Source organism: Cupressus sempervirens, chromosome 3 (assembly GCF_028749045.1).
Source record: "Cupressus sempervirens isolate cs-2001-9-10 chromosome 3, ASM2874904v1, whole genome shotgun sequence".
Taxonomy (NCBI): Eukaryota; Viridiplantae; Streptophyta; class Pinopsida; order Cupressales; family Cupressaceae; genus Cupressus; species Cupressus sempervirens.
This window is the reverse complement of record NC_143120.1, coordinates 570204148-570225309: the sequence shown is the minus strand read 5'-3', so window position 1 is coordinate 570225309 and position 21162 is coordinate 570204148. Positions and strand designations below refer to the sequence as shown.

General features: G+C 37.3%; 2 protein-coding genes across 2 annotated transcripts in view; both read left to right on the top strand.

The window, feature by feature from the left end:
- Positions 1–21162, top strand: part of LOC149567702 (ferric reduction oxidase 6-like) — a 116099-nt gene that overhangs the window by 26443 nt on the left and 68494 nt on the right. The gene's annotated exons all lie outside the window — the stretch shown is intronic.
- On the top strand, positions 11422–12302 carry LOC149567703 (uncharacterized). Its single transcript, XM_089820963.1, has 2 exons — positions 11422–11722; positions 11841–12302. Exons 1-2 carry the CDS (start codon positions 11557–11559, stop codon positions 12152–12154), a joined length of 480 nt encoding a protein of 159 aa, XP_089677089.1. The 5' UTR covers positions 11422–11556; the 3' UTR covers positions 12155–12302.

The following is a 21162-nucleotide window of genomic DNA, read 5'->3' as shown; positions in this document are numbered from 1 at the left end:
AGTTTTGCCTTAGGGTAGAAGCTATTTGAGTTATGCTTGAACTATAAAAGAAAGTTTTGTACCCTTTCTAGGGGTTGGCCTTTTTCTGATTCATTGGTATTGCATTTTATGCTCTGCTATTGTAATTTTCCTTTTGTCTATGCATGAATGTATTCATTGTCTTACCTCATTCTCCCATTAATAGAAGTGCAAAACTTCCTTGCCTTTGTTGATGTTTTGTTTTTTGTCCTTCAATTTGCATAACAATATCCATTTTGCCTTGGGTGTTATAGAGTGAAGTTCCTTCCTTGTAGCATTTCATTTGGTTTCTGATCTGTTTGTGGCTGTTGGATTGAAACAAAGGTTGAATCAGTGTATCTTGGGAATATGTTGATGAATAGTGCATTGTTAGGTAGAAATAAGCTTGAACAAACTATTTTGGTGTATCACCCCCTTTAGAGTAGATTAGGTAGTTTGCTTTCATGCATTCCTTCTCCCTTTTCCTCTCAAAGAGTAATTAGATGCACCTTGATAGTAAGGAAGCCAATCTTCTCCGGAGACTTAATCTCACAGTTTAAGTCCCACAACTTGGAGATTGTTTCCATGTTTCACGGGGTTGCCTTTAGGTAAAAACTTTAGGCAAGGGTGCAAGCTTTTGTGATGACACATACCTTTAATGGTTTATGATTGACATTTTCATCACTTCAATATAATACATATATATGTACGTGCACATAGATATAAAAATAAGGTAACACCATAGAATTAATTTATACAAGCTTATATCTTTTAAAATACGTAGATCTAAATATATGTACACCTGGAGAAGATATGGAGATAAATAATCTTCCAGGTGATACACGAATTTATATATGCATTTCTTAGTGGGGTACAACCCTGGATAAATATTAAATATGATGCCATCATAATAATATAGGTATGTGCATATATATATATATATATTTATATAACTTTATAAATTATCCTTTTGAATAAGTAATCTTTGAGTTCTCATTCATATTTATTTATTTCCTTATAAGAGGTGAGAATGTACATTGGGCTTTTTTTTATCGGGGACTCAAGAAGATGATTCTTCTTCTTTTTATAATTGCTCAAGAATCACAACTTCTTGGAAGCTTGTATTATTTTTGAATGCCTCCTTTTATATACAGGTCGAGAGAACCAATGATGGGTGTTCTGCATTATATAGCTCTCTCTCTTATGTTTTCTTTTATCATTATTTGCTACGAATGATTGAGGACAAATCGTAGTCACTGTTTACTCCAAACTCACGTCTCCTTGATTAGGTTATGTGGTCATCCATTCCAAGTCGTATTTTGTTTTATAAATATTTGCAATCGAATTTACAGCTGTAAGATGTGTCAATACATTCCAAGAATCGTTGTTGAATTGCAAAATCGAAATAGACAGTCGGTGAGTCCATTCTTTCCATGTTAAATCGAGATCAATTGTATATGTTATGCCAAGACGCCTCTTGTTTCCAGTCGGAATCCATAATCAATCTATTTCTTCTAAATTCTTAAGAAGTTTTCGGGTTATAGGAATTGTATTATGACAAATAATGAGATTATATTATTCTTTTCACCAGCTGAAGTTCAGCGAAGGATTTGAATTACTCTGAGCTTTAACACCGAGGGCTCACTCGACTGGATAGCCAAGAAAGAGGGTGAAGAGGTGAAAAAATATGCAAGAACATGAAACCAGAAGTAGAAGCGATCCAATGAATTTATTACTTTTAAAAAATCATTAAATAGCTCATGCATGTCCACTTAATTTATCCTACTGTCAAATCGAGTGGTGGGATTTAGTTCAGTGGCTGTCAAGGTGTTCCATGTCTATTCCATGTAGGGAGGGCCTTCCTAGTTAGAGAAAGTGTGGGGATAAGTTTAAGGTCTGTGGTTGTGTGGTTAAGCCTCTGACAATGTTTCCCCTCTCCACAAAATGTTAGTACGTGCATCAGACAAAGATAAACATTCAAACATTTATTGGTAACAAGTATTTTACATTTTTAAAATTTTTTTTAAACAGAAGATAAGATGGATTGAGATATATAATCGTTTCAATTATTTCTCTAAATGAAAGCAACTCTTATTGTTAATGTAATTGGCAACTAGTTAGATCGGTTGATCTTCCAACTAGACATGGAATATATCTATATGCAAGAGATAGGTTTATTTGATAGATTTTTATTTCAGTCTTCCATTTATTTGAATAATGAATATGAGCATATTTTCCTAACTGAATGTTGCTGCCCTAATTGATATAGTGGTATGTGATGCCCTAGATGATCCAACGATGATTGATACCCTATTTGATATAGTGGTATGTGATGCCCTAAATGATCCAATGGTAATTGATTCCCTAATTGATACAGTGGTATGTGATGCCCTAAATGATCCAATGTAATTGATGCCCTAATTGATACAGTGGTATTTGATGCTCTAGATGATATATTGGTAATTGTCATTACAATAAAGTAGTATAGCCATTTGTTGCTTAAAAGGTATTTTATGGACTAACTTGGGTTTTGGAGAAGCATCCTAGATGATTTTCGGTTTGAATTCTACGTTATTTAGATTTTAAATTCCTTGGTAAATTTATTGATGGTGTCTTCAATTGTTAGTTATGAGATTTCCGTTTAACTGATTGTAACCGTTAATCTCATTCCCATGAACATGTCTTCCTATAAATATGAAGTAATAATTGTATTTCTTTGATATGTTAGTTGTTAGTTAAGACAAAGAAAATGTGGATGTTATAAAAGGTATACCCGCCTAAGTGTAGCGAAGCCTAATGTGCAAGAATTAATGTCATTCTTGTTCATTGGCCAGAATTGATTGAGCAATCCTATAGGATAATTGGCAAAACTCTTGGATTTTCAATCTGTATTTTTGGGAATCAACACCACATTTGGACTTGTCAGAGGAGTCACTATTTTTTAACTTGCTCCCTTGTGCATGAGACCTAGGTGGATTGTTTTGATCGTTATGTTCTTGTGCTTTCCTTGCATTCTTGGCTACATGCACATCCTCTATATGGCCACCTCTAGCATCCCCAACACCTTGAGTATTTTCAGGCTCTAACTTGTACTTGTACTCCCTCCATCTGAGGGTTTGTGGTTCAAATTCTCTAATGATGGCCTCTTCTAAGATAAATTCTCAATGCCTATGTTTGTCAGTTCAAGATTTCCTTCTTTGTACCCATATGATAGTGTTTGTATAAATGGTTGTCAAGGAACGTTTTGTTAGGGGTTAAGTTTCTGGTAATCTTATGTAATCTTTTTCATTCTTGTTTTGCAATTCTTAAATGTCATTTGTTAAATTGGTCTTGAACATCTTGTGGCCTCTTCTTGCCTTTATTGGGATCCAAGGGCTTGAATCACAAAACGTTGACTTGATTTCTTTTAAGGCAACAATGCCAAATGTTTACTGTGATACTTGGTAAATTACATACATGAAATAATAAATAGATGGTAGTGCATACTAGATATAGAAGTAAAATTTATCTTTCTTTGCTCATAAATTCATCACACAGAGGAAGACTAGCGATGGTTAGCTAAAGATTACCATTTATGTAATAACCCTCCTCAAATCTGCTCTCAAAAATGCTGATGAAAGCTCAAGGAATTTCATCAAACAATTCACATGCAAGGGACGTATGACTGATATAATATTTCAATTGGCTTCAAATGACTTTTTTTTCAATTTGCATCAATGAGAATCTTGTGCTAGAAGACTACAATGGACTACACAATGACCTAACATGAGTGTGCTACTAATTTTGACAATATTCAGTGCATATATATGATCTAAGCATGAGAAATGAACACTTACAGCCAACTGGCATTTTTACAAACAGTTGGTATGCAAACTAACTAGTTGATAAATAATGATATTAAATTGCTTAAATGACACCAGCAACTATTATCTTCTTAATTGCAATAAAAATTACAATGCTCATGAAATATGGCCAAGACTTTGGCATTTACATGGATTACAAAATGATAATGCTGGTATAATGCACACTTACAACTGAAAGCTTATAACACCCTAAAAAGCAATACTAACAAAAGAACCTGGTTGTAGATGGCTGTAATAATTTCCTTCAATGCTGCCCTTTCTGCTTTGCTTCTTTCGAACTGCTTTTTCGGTTCTGCTTTCTCGAACTGCTTTTTCGTACCCGCTTTTTCAGCCTACTTTTTCGGTTCCGCTTTTTCGGACTGCTTTTTCGTATTTGCTTTTTTCGGATTGCTACTATGTTGAATCTCAAGAACATATCTTTCAATGGCGTCAAGATTTTCAGCTTGAAGGGATTTCGTCCTTCAAACTATTGAGATATAATCTCCAGAAAATTCCCCAATTTCTTTGATATTTTCAAGCATGAATAAATGAGAGCTATCCTCTTTCTTTTAATCCCTTCCTCACTTGCTCCACGCTTCCGTCTTGCCAATGTGGGATAATATATGAGTTTTAATATTACTTTTTTTTTTTTTTTTACAAAGTCCATGTATGTACTAAAAGGGGGACTCTTGATTTTTTATAAAGTGACTTTATGAAACATTATAATATTTAATTTAAATAGTCACTTTACCGTTGTAACTTCAAACATTAAAATAATATACCAAATAAACTCGAAATCCCACATATAATAGCTCATCAAAAAGAGCCCAACAAAATGCATCTCATCTTGTCACTGAAAATTAAAGGCACTGCATCCCCCTATTGGCTTACTAAAAATAGTAAGTGTTTTTGAAAACCCAACAAATGAACTCCGTTTGGCCTGTAATTAAATTTGACTAGGTCAAATAACCTCAGGATCCCTTTTGAAGTCCTAGTTAGCCCTCGGGACCATACAAGAATGGGCTAACGACAACATACCTCCAAACTGACTAAGTGGGGGACATTACAGTCTGCCCCTCTTGAAATTGTTTGTCCCCAAGCAATGTCAACTCAGGATGCTAAATAATCTCCTCTGCCTCCCATGTCGCATCCTCAACTGGTAGGTTCCTCCACTTTACTAGGTACTCCCTGATAGTCCGCCTGCGAAGCACCCTCTCCCTGGAGTCAACTATAGCCTCGGGAATCAAGATAAGCTTTCCCTCATCATCAAGAGGTGGCGATACTACTGAAGGCACCACATTATGCCCCAATGCCTTCTTAAGGCGTGACATATGGAACACGTTATGCACTTTACTGTCTGCAGGCAGCTCCAACTCATAAGCTACCTTACCCACTCTCCTGATTACTTTGAATGGTCCATAGTAGCGTGGTTTCAATTTCTCTGCTCCACTCCTCTTGAGAGAGGACTATCTATACGGCTGTAACATGAGGTACACCATGTCTCCTACCTCGAAAGATCTCTCAACCCTGTGCTGATCAGCATATTGCTTCTGCTGATTTTGTGCCCTTTGCAAATTTTCCTTCAAGGATTGCATAATGTCCTGACACTCCTGCAATATATCCTTGGCCTTAGGCACTCTACTGTCCCCAAATAACAAATCCAGAAAATTAGGAGCATCATACCCGTACAGTGCCATGAAAGGGGACATTTGAATAGACATATGGAAAGAGCTATTATAGCAGTACTCCCCTAGATGTAGCCACTTCACCCAAGTCTTCTGCTCTCTTGCAATGTAGTTTCGAAGGTACCCCTCAACCCATTTATTCACTATCTCTGTCTGCCCATCAGTTTGAGGGTGGTAACTGGTACTCGAAGTTAGCTCTGTTCCACACAACCTGAACAACTCCTGCCAAAAGTGGCTCATAAACCTACTATCCCTGTCACTGACTATGTTCCGTGGCATCCCATGTAATCTAAATACCTCTCGAAAGAATAGCTCTACTGTCTGTACTGCTGAATATGTGGACGAAATCGCAAAGAAATGTGCAAATTTCGTCAATTTGTCTACGACAACAAAAATACAATCCCGACCCTGTACCTTGGGGATGCCTGTAATGAAATCCATGGAAATGCTATCCCACTTCTTCTCTGGTATGGGTAGGGGCTGTAGTAAACCACCTGGAAAGGAATGTTCCTGTTTGTTCTGCTGACATACTGGGCACTCCCTAACAAACTGAAGCACCTCTGTTTTGAGTCCTTTCCAAGTGAAGTGCTCTCTCACCTGCCGATATGTCTTAAAGAATCTGGGATGTCCTGCCAATGGTGAATCATGAAATGCCCTCAAAATCTTCTGCTTCATAGCAGACTCGGGTACTAAATAAATCCTTTCCTTGTAGATGATCAAATCATTTACAACAGTGTATCGACTATCCTGAATAGTTCCTTCAATAACACTAGATGCCCAACTATCTTTGGCATACTTTGCCAAGATCAACTCTCTCCAATCATCCATGACTATCCCAACAGCAAGCAAATGAGGCCTTCTGGATAAAGCATCTGCGACGATATTTTTCTTCCCTTTGACATAGACTATGTCAAAATCATAAGCCTGTAACTTACTCACCCATTTCTATTGCCTGTCATTGAGATCCTTCTGTCCAAGGAAATGTTTCAAGCTATTATGATTTGTTTTTATTGTAAATCGGCTCCCTGCTAAGTATTGCCTGAACTTAGCTAGCGCGTGCATGATTGCTAGCATTTCTTTGTCATAGATGCTGTAAGTTCTCTCAACACCTCGTAATTTCCTGCTCTCATATGCGATGGGATGTTTGTCCTGCATGAGGACAGCTCCTACGCCCTCTCCCGAGGCATCACACTGCAGCTCAAAAGGCCTGGTGAAATCTGGAATGGCTAAAACAGGGCATGTACTCATCAGCTCCTTGAACTTGTCAAAACAATTCTGAGCCTTCTCTGACCACTTGAAACTGTCTCTCCGTGTCAAATCTGTAAGTGGTGCTGCTCTCTGTGAAAATCCCTTCACAAATCTGCGGTAGAACCCGCAAAGCCCAAGAAATCCCTTGAGTTGCGAAGTGTTCCTCGGTGGTGGCCAATCCAGAATGGCCCTGATCTTGTCTGGGTCAACCCGAACACTTCTTGCACTAATAATATGCCCTAGATAGAGCAACTCTGTCATCCCGAACTCGCATTTACTCATCTTGGCATACAATGACTCCCCCTCTAAAATGCTGAGCACTGCATCAATATGTTTCAAATGTTCCTCCCAAGTACGGCTATATATCAGTATATCATCAAAAAAAATCAACACAAACTTCGTCAATTGATCTCTGAATACTCTATTCATACAGGACTGGAAAGTGGCGGGGGCATTAGTCAACCCAAAGGGCATGACTAAGAACTCAAAATGTCCATAGTGGCATCTAAAAGCTATCTTCTCTAGATCCACCTCTCTAACCCGTATTTGGTGGTAGCCGGATCTCAAATCAATCTTAGAGAAGTAGCAGGCACCGTGCAATTCATCAATAAGCTCATCGATGGCGGAATAGGGTATCGGTTCTTGATTGTCTTCTTGTTTAGTTCCCTATAATCAATGCACATCCTCATTGTACCATCCTTCTTCTTCACCAATACTACTGAAGAAGCTAAAGGACTCTTGCTTGGTCATATGTGCCCCATGTCAATCAACTCCTTGATTGCCTTTTCTATTTCATCTTTATATCTCTTTGGATGGTGGTAGGGTGTGATGATGACTGGCTTAGCCCCTTCCTCTAACTCAATAACATGCTCAATTCCCCTATCCGGGGGTCTTCCTGGAGGTATCTCACCAAACACCTTAGTATGTTTGGTTATTATTTTTTGTAAATCGGGTGGATACTCCTATTTATGTTGCTCTGTCACCTCAGGCATTGTTCTGAACTCTGCTGTCCACTGCACCTGGTCGTGTCTGAAGAAACTCTGCATCCACTTGAGTGACACCACTCGTAGCCCCCCATCTGACAAACCTCTGAGTACTATCTTCTTACCATTTGCCTCAAACCTCATTTCCATTTTCTGGAGGTTAAATGTAAACTCTTACAGAGATTTCATCCAATTCATCCCAAGCACCATATCCTGATCACCAATGTTGACAACAAAGAAATCTCCCACCATGTCATAATCTCCCAAACGAAGCTGCAAGTTGGAGATTTTCTTGGTACAGTCGATTTTGAAGCCGTCGGCAACCATCACCTTAAATCCCCTATGCTCTTCTGTATGTAGCCCTCTGCGTGTCACAAACTTTTCATCAATGAAGTTATGTGTTGCCCTTGTATCAATGAGTGCCACAAATCTTTGTCCATCCAAAGTTCCCCTAGCTCTGAAAGTGACGGCCTCCTGTATATTGGACAACAGAGCTATCATGCTATCACTGTGTGCTTCCTCATGTGAAGAATTATCATCTCCATCTGATTCTGATGATTGCTCTGAATCTCCATTCACTGACTCTTCGACTGAAAAGTACTCCATTTGCTTGTCTTTTTCTTTCAATGGACACTTATGTGACAAATCCCAAGGCTCCCTGCAATGAAAACAAAGCTTCTTCCTGAGATCATTAAGTGTTTCATTGTCCAACCTCTTACTTTCCTCCTTAGGTGGCTGACCCTCTCTACGAAAAGGTTTACTGTCCTTATCTTTCCTCGAAGGGAAACTCTTTGCCTGGAATTTATTTTTAGAAGCTGAAGAGGAATCCATGTTACGAGCTTTCTTAATGGCTTCCTGCAAAGTGGGAGGGTTGAGAGCTTTAATCCACCCTCTCAACGGATCAGCTAACCCATCCATAAATAGAACCAGTATCCTCCGTTCAAATCAGGGTAACGTGACTCGCCGCGAGTCACGTGAGTCAGGCGAGTCAGCGAGCCGCGCTGACCTCGCTGAGTCACAATGACTCGTGACTTGCGAGCGGCGAGTCACGAGGAGTGACTCGCGTGACCCGGCCTTCTTGACTCGGCCGCGACGGGCAAGAAACCGGGCCATAAAAATATTATTTTTTGCATTTTTTTTAATGTTTTTTTTTACATATCTTACTCATATAACCCTAAAAGGGCTCCCATAACAGTCTATAGTGAAAAGAAGAAAGAGAGAAAGAGGTAGAAGAGAAATAGAGGTTTCTTGTTTTGCAACCAGCTGAAAGGAGGAGGAGAAAAGCTTGCATTTGTGACATTGGAGCTTGCATTTAGATCATCGAGGAGTTTATAGGAGCTCTTCTCAACACTTCCCAAAGCATTTGAAAGAGGTAAAACTTGATTGTTTAGATTTTGATGATTTTTTTGTCTATGCTTATGGGTTTTTTGCATGAATTTTTTTGCTTGTTTATGAGTTTTTTTTTTACTTTAGATCTTCATAAAATGCAATGCTGAAATGGTAATATTTGGTCTAAAATGTCTTATTGCAGCAACCTTTACATTGTTCCTTAATTAAGTCATAATGGCTTCTGGAGGTAAAAAACCCAAGCTCTCTAAAGGCAACAAAAAAGATGAGTGTTGGAAGTTCACCATAGAATTTCCAGGTAGAAAGAGAACTCAAACAAAATGCCTATTTTGCAAAACCATTAATAGTGGGGGATAAATAGATTAAAATACCATATTGCTGGCTTACGTGGTCATGATATTGAGCCTTGTGGAGTTGCATCTTTTGAGGCTCAACGTTTTTGTTATGTAGCCTTGGAAAAATATGAACAAGAAAAAGAATTAAAAAAAATAAAATTAGAAGAGTTAGCTTTGATTGGTTCTAGTTCCCTTCCACGCTCATCTGCAAATGTTTCTGAGTCAGTAGGCTGTGTTGGTGAAGGTTCTTTCCGTCCCCCCTATCGTCCTAGTGCTTCTGTTGCTCGTGCTTCTTCTACATCTATTCCTTGCACTTCTAGTGATGCTACTGCTGCTGCCCCTTCTAGTAGTGCTGCTCTTCTTCGTCCTAGAGTCAGAAAATCTAGTAAGTTGGACAACTTTTTTGTACTGCGTACCACTCCTGGTGTGCAACCCTCACTTGAGAGCATGGGCTGGAATAGGGAGATACATGAAGCTGGAGTAAGAGCAATTTGCAAGTTGTGGTTTTTTTGCGACATTCCATTTATAGCAGCCAGGTACTTCAAGTTTTCAACTTCATTTATATTTGATTGTTTTACGTTTTAAGTTTTAAAATTTATATTCAATTTTATACTTTTAACTTGATTTTGAAAATTTGAAATATGCTAATTAAAATGTTTTTATAAATGTAATAGGACTCCTTATTGGCAGGGGATGATTGATGCAGTTTCCATCTGTGGTGCGGGGTTCAAAGCCCCCACTGAAGATGAGTTGAGTGGCTCCCTCTTGCTAGATATGGTTGAGGAGATGAAACTTGAGTTTGAGGACCACAAAAAGATTTGGAGCCAAAAGGGGTGTACCATCATGACAGATGGATGGACAGATAGGAGGTCTAGAACCCTCCTAAATTTTCTTGTTTCTAGCAGAGGTAATTCATCATGCTCTACTTCTTGAAGTCTAAAATTTAATGTATACTATTATTGAATAACGAAAATTTTGTTTTATTGAGTATTGATTCTTGATTCTTGAATGATAATTCTTTAGTTTAATTTTCACTTTCAGGATCCACCATGTTTTTGAGGTCCATAGATGCTTCCTCATGTGTGAAAAATGCAAAATTCTTATGTGAGACTATTGAGGAGGTCATAAGGGAGGTGGGGGAAGACAATGTTTTCCAAGTGGTGACAGATAATGCAGCTAATTATGTTGCTGCAGGTAAAATTTGAACTTCTAACTTTCTAAGTTCTACTTCTAAAAAATTTGTTTTAGTTTTTCATTAAATTTTGAAAATTAAAAGTTTTTTAATACATCAAAAATTTTCATTGTTTACTAACTAATTTAAAATTGCTGCAGGAAAACTATTGATGGAGAGACACCCAAAAATCTTTTGGACTCCATGTGCGGCCCATTGCATCGACCTCATGTTAGAGGATATTGGCAAGCTTGTATGGGTGAAATCATGTGTTACCAAGGCCAAAAATCTTTGTAAGTTGATCTATAATCATGCCTTGGTCCTCAGCACTATGAGGAAATACACGAAGGGAAAGGAGTTGGCTCGTCCTGGTATCACAAGATTTGCCTCTAACTTTATGACACTAAAATCCTTGCTGAGTTCAAGGTTAGAGTTGAGGTGCATGTTTGTTGGTCCAGAATGGAGTTCCTCCTCCTTTGCGAGCAACCTTGCAGGGATAGATGCAACAAAATGCATTTATGATGATGATGATTTTTGGGAGCCATGTTCGAAGATTGTGGAGGTAATTTAAAATTTAAATTTTAAATTTTAAAAGCTTAAGTCTTAAAATTTTATAAATTAATTTGTCTCATACATATTTTTGATTTATATTTATTGTGCAACTTTGCAAAGTTTCATCATTCACTAAATTGTTTTTTTGTTTAATTGTTTTGAAAATCACCGAGCCCCTTGTAGCCCTCTTACGAGTTGCTGATGGCGAGAAGCCCTCTATGGGCTATATTTATGAGGGCATGGATAGGGTCAAGGAGACTATTAAGGCCAAATATGTAGGAGTTGAGGAAAACTATGGCCCTATTTGGGACATAATTGATAGGAGATGGCAAAATCAGCTTCATAAGCCCATCCACGCAACAACCTATTACCTCAATCCGGCATACCGTTTCCTTGATGATTTCGGCAGATGAGGAGGTTCTTAGTGGCCTATACACAGTGGTATCGAAGATGTCTCTTAATCCCACAGATATATTGCTTGAGATGGATGCCTATAATAATGCATCAGGGCCCATTTTTTCAAATCAAATTTGCAAAGAAGGTCGTACAAAATTGCAGCTAGGTAAAGATTGCAGCTTAAGCCTTATACAATCCAGTTTATAAATTTCTAGCTTTAAACTTAAAGCTCAAATTTTGAAATGAGACTAATATTTTTTTGTTTTTCTTTTATCAAAATTTAGATAGATGGTGGCAAATGTTTGGGCCTTCAACCAAAAACTTTCAGCAAATTGCCATCCGCATTTTGAGCCAGCCAAGTAGCGCTTCTGGATGTGAGCGCAACTGGAGCATGTTCGAGCACATCCACTCGAAGAGGCGTAACAGGTTGTCTGTGCAGAAAATGAATAGTCTAGTCTTTGTGCACTACAACCTGCGCATTAGGATCAGGGAGATTTTGGATAGTGACACCTCTCCGATTACTCTAGAAGAGGTTGATCCAGAGTCTGATTGGATCACTGAGGCTACTGATCCTGTCTTTGATGATGAGGACCTATAGTGGCTTGACCAAGCAGATAGAGAGGGCCAGGCTGAGGCTGTGGCTATGGCAACAGAGGACCAGAGAGCTCCAGTTGTTCCTAGTGGCAGCTCACAGAGATTGGCAGAGCCAGAGGCAAAGAGTACAGTTGATCCTAGAGGCACCTCATGAGCTGATGCTATGGCTACTAAGACATCTAGGACCTACCTTAGACGCCTTACTAAGAGGCATTTTGTAGATTATATTGAGCCTGAGCTTGAGGTTGAGGCTGAGGTTGGGGATGAGGATGAGGATGACGATGAGGATGAGGATGATGATGAGGACTCCGACTAGGAGCCATAGCTGTAGACTTATAGTCTTGTTTTAACTTTTTGTTTAACAGTTTAACAGTAACTTAATATATGATCAACATTTGGAACATTTGAATTTGATGATGACTATTGAATCTTGATGTGTTGGATTTCATAATGCATAAATGATAATACATATACATTTTGATGGTTTGCATGGATTTATCTTAGTTTGACTTTAATTACTAGTAATATAGTATTTACTTTTAGCAATTTACCTTTGTAAGTTTGTAACTTTGTAGTTTGTAGTATTGTACATATGTAATCGATGTTTGACTTTTAAGTTTTAAGTTTTTAACTTTAAGTATGTGGCATGTGCATTATAATTTATGATCAAATTATCTTCTATTTAATGATGTTATTGTGTCTTTATGCTTTATTCAATAATGGGTGCATGGAATGTTCTTTAAATCTTAAAAAATCTCAAAATTTCGAAGTTTTTTCACTTTGCCGAGTCAACGCTGAGTCATCGCCGAGCCGGGTCACGAGTTAGAGCCGGGTCACAGAGTCAAGTTACCCTTGCCGAGTCCGAGCCGAGTCCAAGTCTCGTTACACTGGTTCAGATACATCTGTTACTAACACTGCAAGTTTCTGAAATTCTGAAATGTATGTTTCCAATGATCCCCATTGTTTAAACTGAGCTAACTCCTTGAAATGTAGTTCTGGATCCTATCAAAACATTCAATCAGTCTCTCCGTAAACTCCACATACGAGGTAATGTGTGCATGACCCATAGTGACCATACCATGATGCCACCACTCGTGTGCTAACCCATCCAGATGAATTGCTGCATACTTAAATAGCTTCTTCCTCAGGCATAGGGTTCAATTGAAAGTATGTATCAAGCTTTTGAACCCAAGCTCTTGTTGTAGGCTTCCCCGAGCCATCATAATATGGTAATTGAAGTTTTCCTACTTTCTTCTTTAGCTCATAGCTCTGGTTCCTGTCATGGCCACGTGGCATATGTTTCATCCGCACATCCATATACTCCCTAAAGGTAATTGCAGCAGTAAAATCTGGACCTCCGGCTTCCCAATCTCTTCTCAACTGGTCCTGTATATCAGTGATCTGGGGCTCTGGTACGGGTTGCTCTGGGGCTCTAGGAGGAAATGTGGGAATCATGGGCCTTGAACTCACTGTCCTAGCTTGCTGGGGTGCATGACCGAAATTGTTCCCAACTTGTTCACCTCCATTATGTGTCCCATCCTGATTATTCCCATTTTGATTGTTACCATTTTGATTATTACCATTCTGATTATTTCCTCCACCCATGTTAGCATTCAACCCCATTTGACGAGCCATCATCTGCATCATAAGCTCCATTCTCTGATTTTGTTCCTGTGCCCTCTGTTTTGCTAATCGCTGTCCTTGTGCCAAGGTCTCTAATAACTGTAAGAATCTTTCCTCTCCAGGATCCCGAGCATTCCTGTCTCCCATATTGCCGTCTTGATCAAAGAATACCTCCTTTGTGTTTGTATGACTGGATTCTATGTCCACCTGCACGGATGAACTAGATTGTTTGCTCTACAGGTTTGAAATCCTATTTTGTCTTGCTCTGGTATTGCGAAAATTATAAGGCCCCTGTCGCATGCTCAAACATAAATGCTCTGATTTTAGTGTTTTGACATTTCGTCAAACACTTTCCCCTCTATCTGGCTGTTCTAAATTCCCTATAAGACCTCCACAGGATGGCAGAACTTATAGCTCTGATACCACTGTAATAACCCTCCTCAAATCTGCTCTCAAAAATGTTGATGAAAGCTCAAGGAATTTCATCAAACAATTCACATGCAAGGGACGTATGACTGATATAATATTTCAGCTGGCTTCAAATGACTTTTTATTCAATTTGCATCAATGAGAATCTTGTGCTAGAAGACTACAATGGACTACACAATGACCTAACATGAGTGTGCTACTAATTTTGACAATATTCAGTGCATATATATGATCTAAGCATGAGAAATGAACACTTACAGCCAATTGGCATTTTTACAAACAGTTGGTATGCAAACTAACTAGTTGATAAATAATGATATTAAATTGCTTAAATGACACCAACAACTATTATCTTCTTAATTGCAATGAAAATTACAATGCTCATGAAATATGGCCAAGACTTTGGCATTTACATGGATTACAAAATGATAATGCTGGTACAATGCACACTTACAGCTGAAAGCTTATAACACCCTAAAAAGTAATACTAACAAAAGAACCTGGTTGTAGATGGCTGTAATAATTTCCTTCAATGCTGCCCTTTTTGCTTTGCTTTTTTCGAACTGCTTTTTTTGGCCTACTTTTTCGGTTCTGCTTTTTCGGATTGCTTTTTCGGTTCCGCTTTTTCGAACTGCTTTTTTGTATCTGTTTTTTCGGATTGCTACTATGTTGAATCTCAAGACCATATCTTTCAATGGCGTCAAGATTTCCAGCTTGAAGGGATTTCGTCCTTCAAACTATTGAGATATAATCTCCAGAAAATTCCCCAATTTCTTTGATATTTTCAAGCATGAATAAATGAGAGCTATCCTCTTTCTTTTAATCCCTTCCTCACTTGTTCCACACTTCCGTCTTGCCAATGTGGGATAATACATGAGTTTTAATATTACTTCTTTTTTTTCTTTTTACAAAGTCCATGTATGTACTTAAAGGGGGACTCTCGATTTTTTATAAAGTGACTTTATGAAACATTATAATATTTAATTTAAATAGTCATTTTATCGTTGTAACTTCAAACATTAAAATAATATACCAAATAAACTCGAAATCCCACATATAATAGCTCATCAAAAAGAGCCCAACAAAACGCATCTCATCCTATCACTGAAAATTGAAGGCACTGCATCCCCCTATTGGCTTACTAAAAATAGTAAGTGTTTCTGAAAACCCAACAAATGAACTCCGTTTGGCCTGTAATTAAATTTGACTAGGCCAAATAACCTCAGGATCCCTTTTGAAGTCCTAGTTAGCCCTTGGGACCATACAAGAATGGGCTAACGACAACATACCTCCAAACTGGCTAAGTGGGGGACATTACAATTTACCCGACTCTACCATCCCCCTTCCTTTGGGGCACACAACATATTTAAATGACTCGACAATTGCCAAGAGAGACACAATCATCAACTAATTGATACTTACAACCACCCAGAGTGATAACCAACAAATAATTAATACATTGAAACTTAATACATTGATGGATAACCAATAGCATCAAACATAAGAATAGGCATTATATGTCGATTACAATAACCAATATTATCAAACATAATAGGCATTGTAGGCTGACTACGTCATCCACCCAAATGAAAAAATCGTTTTTTAGACAACAATATACATCAAGTAATATTTGGGAAGATTAATGACGAGAGTGAAGACAATGGCTTTCTTTGTGGAAACTCAACATTGTAGTGTACTTCAAAAATCAAATGGGGTTTTGTGGGCAATGCCTACAACAAGGTCAAGGGGCAACACCCCTAGTGGAGTTGAGAGCTAGTATCCCTCGTAGATTCCTCATGTCACACAAAACTCCATAGTGTGATTCATTTTTTTGACTTTTTAAGATCCTAGGAACAATGTTGAAGAAGCTAGGAAATAGAGATTTCATGTCAAAATTAGGATCAAACCATACTTGTGAGTGAGCTTTCAAGACATGTTTCACTAAATGCTTAAGTCATAATTGAGATGATTGTATGGCATAAAACCAAAATTTGGTACTGCATGGTATTTGGTAGGATTTATCCCACATGGCCTAGGTGGCACCTCTATGTACAACCTGCATCATTTCCTCGTATGCGACTTGAAGTTCACGTATGGCTTAGTTATTTGTTCTTTGTACGACATCCTCCTCAATTGTTTGTACGGTGTACTCCCCATCTACAACCTTGTGTTGATGATTGTTGAACTTGAGGAACAGTTTGATGCTTTTTGTACGACAATATCCTTTTCCTTTTGTGGCTCCTTGTATGACCCCTCTAGCATTATGTACGATTTTATTTATCTTCCTTTGTATGACCTGGTTACTCTACCGTACAACCTTGATTGTGTGTTTCTTCTTCTACCATACAAATTGATGTACAATGTGATAACACTTTCGTACTGTTTGTTGAGATCCTTTGTATATGACATGCCCCCTTACGGTATGATTCCTTTGTGGTGTACGGTCTAGGCATGTGTGAATGTGACTTCTTTCTTTGTATATAGTTTATCCTCATCGATTAAGACCAACTTCCGTATGGATGATTTTAATTATTTTTTTGCACTGGGTGCCTTAAGACCATATGGTGTATGTAGAGCCCTCGTGTGCAAACCTTCCAAGCCTTCCTAGACTATATTGGCAGATGTATTGTCCATAACTTTATGTAGTTTCATTGGTTTCTCTTCACCAACAAGGACCATCCTTATAGATGTATCATCCATAACCATATGTACTTCATTAATTTTTCTTCACCGAAGATTGTACTGTCATGGCCCCATATTAAGACATACTTTTAATAATAATGAGATAAGACAATATTATTTAATAAAAAATGATAATAAAATAATATTTAAAATAAGATTGAAAATAATTAAATAAGAATAAGATTACAATGAATGAATAAGTAAATAAAATTAACTATAAGAGAATATTGTAAAAACTATCTTACCTTTCTAAATAGGATCTAATAATAAATAATAATGAACAAAAAATAAATGAGTAAATAAATAATATAATATAGAATAATATAAATTAGCAAAATCTAATAAGAAGTCGAGAGATATATAATAAAGAGACACATCTCTTTCAAATTAAGATATGAAAGGGAGGAGAATTCATTTGAAAGGGGAGGAAGAAGAGGGGGAAAATATAGGAGCAAAAAAAGGAATAATGGAAGAGGAAATTAATGTGAAAAAATAAGGAAGTGACTTTCTCAAAAGGTATCAATGATATTGAAAGGATGTGACTCTTCAAAAAGGTCATAATTATGAATGGCTATGACTTTTCACGTGGATTGTAATTATGAGGGGTGTGACTTTTCAAATGGATTATGATTATAAAGGAGAATATAAATACAATGAGATTTCTCAAAAAGAGGAGGAAATAAATAATATGATATACATATTATATATATGAATGTTGATCATATATCGATAAGTAAAACTATTGTAGTATTAATATCATTTATAATAATGAGATTGTAATATCAAATATATCACAAAATAAGAAAAATAAAAAATGTGTGTGTGTGTGTGTGTGTGTGTGTGTGTGTGTGTGTGTTTCTATCCTACTACTATTTGGCTAAGAAGGGAAGACAAAAAGTGTTGCAAAGGAGGGGCTTGTGTAAATTCCAAGCAATGGATTTTTTTCCCAAGATAGGTGTTGGTGAACAAAATTGTCTCACAAAAAAAAAAACTCTATACCCCATGTTGGGAAAACATATATTAATCATTTCCCTCTGAATTTTGAGAGGTACAGCTCCCTCTTAATAGATTTTCAATGAATTTGTATTTTAAGAAATGCATACATGTGTACTTTTTCCAGGAAAGTACTTAAGGATCTCTCACATTCTTTTAAGTATGAAGGAAAAATTCACAATTTACAAAAGGTTGGAGTAAATTGACAAGCACAAAGTTTCCTCAAATCATCTAATGCTTGAAAAATAGAGATATTTTAGAGATATTAAATGACACAGTGAAAGAATGATAACTTGAGATAAACAACAATCATTATCATAAAGCAACTGATATAATAATCCACAAAGTAACTATTATACCAAAGTTCAAACACATAGTTTCAAATCATGCTATGTATTGAAAGATGCATATATGTATGTCTTCGAGCTCAAAGTATCAAAATGAACACTCAGATTATCAAACTTTCCCTTCCGACCAAACCAAAAAGCACATTTGTAGTTAAAACTACTATTAAGCTGTCTTTTTTCTATCTAAAATCTAGCCCTTAACCAGTTTTATGCTCCAACATATATAGAATCAATTACGAGAGGCCTCCATCAAAACCCAACCATCTCGGTTACAAAGCGGTTATGAAAACTAACTAATTTAAATAGTCTTTGAAATAAAAAGTTTTCAGAAAGACAACTGCTATGCAACTTATCTGCCTCATCGAGCTTATCTTCTCTTGACGTGACTTGCTTAACCAGCTTCCAGCGCCTAAAAGCGCTTGCAAACTCTTGGGCTGCGTGAGAATGTGGATTTTTCAGACTTAGTAACTTTTCCCTGCAGGCGTCCTTTTGCCATTTGAGTTCTTTAATTCTTTTGCTCTGCCTGTGTAAATGCTCCCAATTCAGGTATAATATAGACTCCACATTAGCCACCGTGGTGAAGTCTTGAGGAGAAGGCTTATCACTGTCTTTGATCTTAGCCATGGCATCTTGGAAAGTCTTTATCAAAGTATCTGAATCTGTAGTTCCATCCTCAAACTGTAAAATACCGATGGAGTTGATTATCTGCATGTCTTTTAGGACCTCTTTATGCATTTCTTTGATTTGATTTTGAATTGCTCATATTTCCTCTATGGCGGCTTTGAACAACGAGTTCTTCCAATTCATATTGCTTTTCAGTATAAAAAGCATGCAAGGATCTATAGTTTTCATAGGATTTTCAGTAAGGAAGTTAATCATCCCATACTTTTCAACTTCTTGCACCTGAAAAGCAATCACCCAGGACGTAGCTTCATCTGTTTCCCATACCAGTACAAGGGTTTGGATTTATCCAAGCAAAACCTCCCCTTCTGTATATGTGGCAGTGAATTCTAGAATGAACTTACTTCCTTCTTCTATAACAGACTCCACCCAACTGTTCATTGCTTCTAAGGAGAGTTTTCCCCTTTGCATTTGCTTGACTAGTTGTTGGTTGTTAGAGGAATTTATCAAATGATTGGGGAGCCTGAATCAGGGGGAGTGTTACAAGATTCAAGAAGAGTTGGCAGATTAACGGATTTCCGGATGATTGATTGATTAACAGAGGAACAAATGTGTTCCTTATAAAGAATTACAAGGAAGTTGTTTCTAAAAGAAACAACGTAGACTGAAGACGGAATTAGAAATAAAACTAGAGACAGGATAGGAAACATTCTTATGTGAACTGAAGAAAAAAGAAACAGGATAGGAAACATTCCTATCTAGACTGAAAGACAGACTACAGACAAGTAGTTGACTATTATAGAAAGTATAAGATATTATCTTAATACCCTCCCTTAATGGTCAACGTACGGATGTCGGAACATTCTGTGATAACTGAGACCCTCCCTGGATCTACAAAATGCTGAAACCAAGAAGCTTTGCTAGAAGAGTGCTATGACTCAAAATAAGTTGCAATTACAAAACTTCGTTTTTGTGGAAAAAACGGTAAAACCTAGAATCTCACACAACCTTGCGTATTACAGACAACTTGAAATTATTTTTGAGGAGAAAATCAACAAACCCAGAATCTCACACAACCTTGCGTATTACAGACAACTTGAAATGATTTTTGTGGAGAAAATCAACAAACCTATAAAAAACAGAAACAGATTCAGAAGGCGAAAAATGCAGCTTTGCCTTGATCAGGACCCGGAGAAGTCGGACGTTGCCTAACACCCAGAACAAGTTGATTGGTGTTTCGATATTCGAAGTTTGCGATGATGCGCTGCTTCTAGGTTCCATAATTGCGACCATTGAATTTGGAATTATGTTCGAGTAGAATATTTGTCAGAGATGTCATGGCACATTTTTCAATGAAAAATTGTGAAAATCTGTAAAGGCACGTTCTTCGAGGCAAAAATACGGAAGACCCAGAAGAATCAGAGAATGACCCAGAAGAGAGATCGAAAAACTCAAAAGGAATTTGCTGTTGTTTTTTGGATCTGCTGGCTCGAAAATCGAGGCACAAAAATCGAGGCACCCAGAACAAACGGACGACAACCCAGTTGAGCTCTTGAAAAACCCATCAAGAATCGGCAAACAAAATATTTTTTCGACCCCAAAAATTAGGGTTTTGAAAAAAAATGGCCCTAGCTGAAAAAAGCTTGAAAAAACTTCAGATTTCTTGATAAAAAATGGCAGATTTTTCTTCAAGGATCGATGTGCATGGACGAATGGGGCTAGAGTGTGCTGAACAAACAAAGGCAGACTCGAGTTCGGGAATTTCTCTAGGCCAAAAACCCTAAGCGGGTTTTAGAGAAATTCAACAGAAATAATTTTGAAAAAATTTAAACAAATAATTTCACGAAGAAATTATAAATTTTTTCGAAAAAATTTAAGTAATAGCTCTGATACCATGTTACAAGATTCAAGAAGAGTTGGCAGATTAATAGATTTCCGGATAATTGATTGATTAACAGAGGTACAAATGTGTTCCTTATAAAGAATTACAAGGACGTTGTTTCTAAAAGAAACAATGTAGATTGAAGAGGGAATTAGAAATAAAACTAGAGACAGGATAGGAAACATTCCTATCTGAACTGAAGAAAAAAGAAACGGGATAGGAAACATTCCTATCTAGACTGAAAGACAGACTACAGACAAGTAGTCGACTATTATAGAAAGTATAAGATATTCTCTTAATAGGGAGTGCCCCAACATTCATCAGGTAAACAATATATTCAGCCATAGGGACGAACGATCGCTTTAATTCCCTCTTTTCTAGGTTTTCTTTCTTATACTGATTCAGCATGTGATCAGATGAGAATTAAAAAGATGA

What these genes read in the sequence shown, in the direction of transcription:
- LOC149567703 (XM_089820963.1), top strand. Translation starts at nt 11,557, where the DNA reads ATGATTTCGGCAGATGAGGAGGTTCTTAGTGGCCTATACACAGTGGTA. An exon ending in TCGTACAAAATTGCAGCTAG is followed by an intron (nt 11,723 to 11,840) that starts GTAAAGATTGCA and finishes ATCAAAATTTAG; the next exon opens with ATAGATGGTGGCAAATGTTT.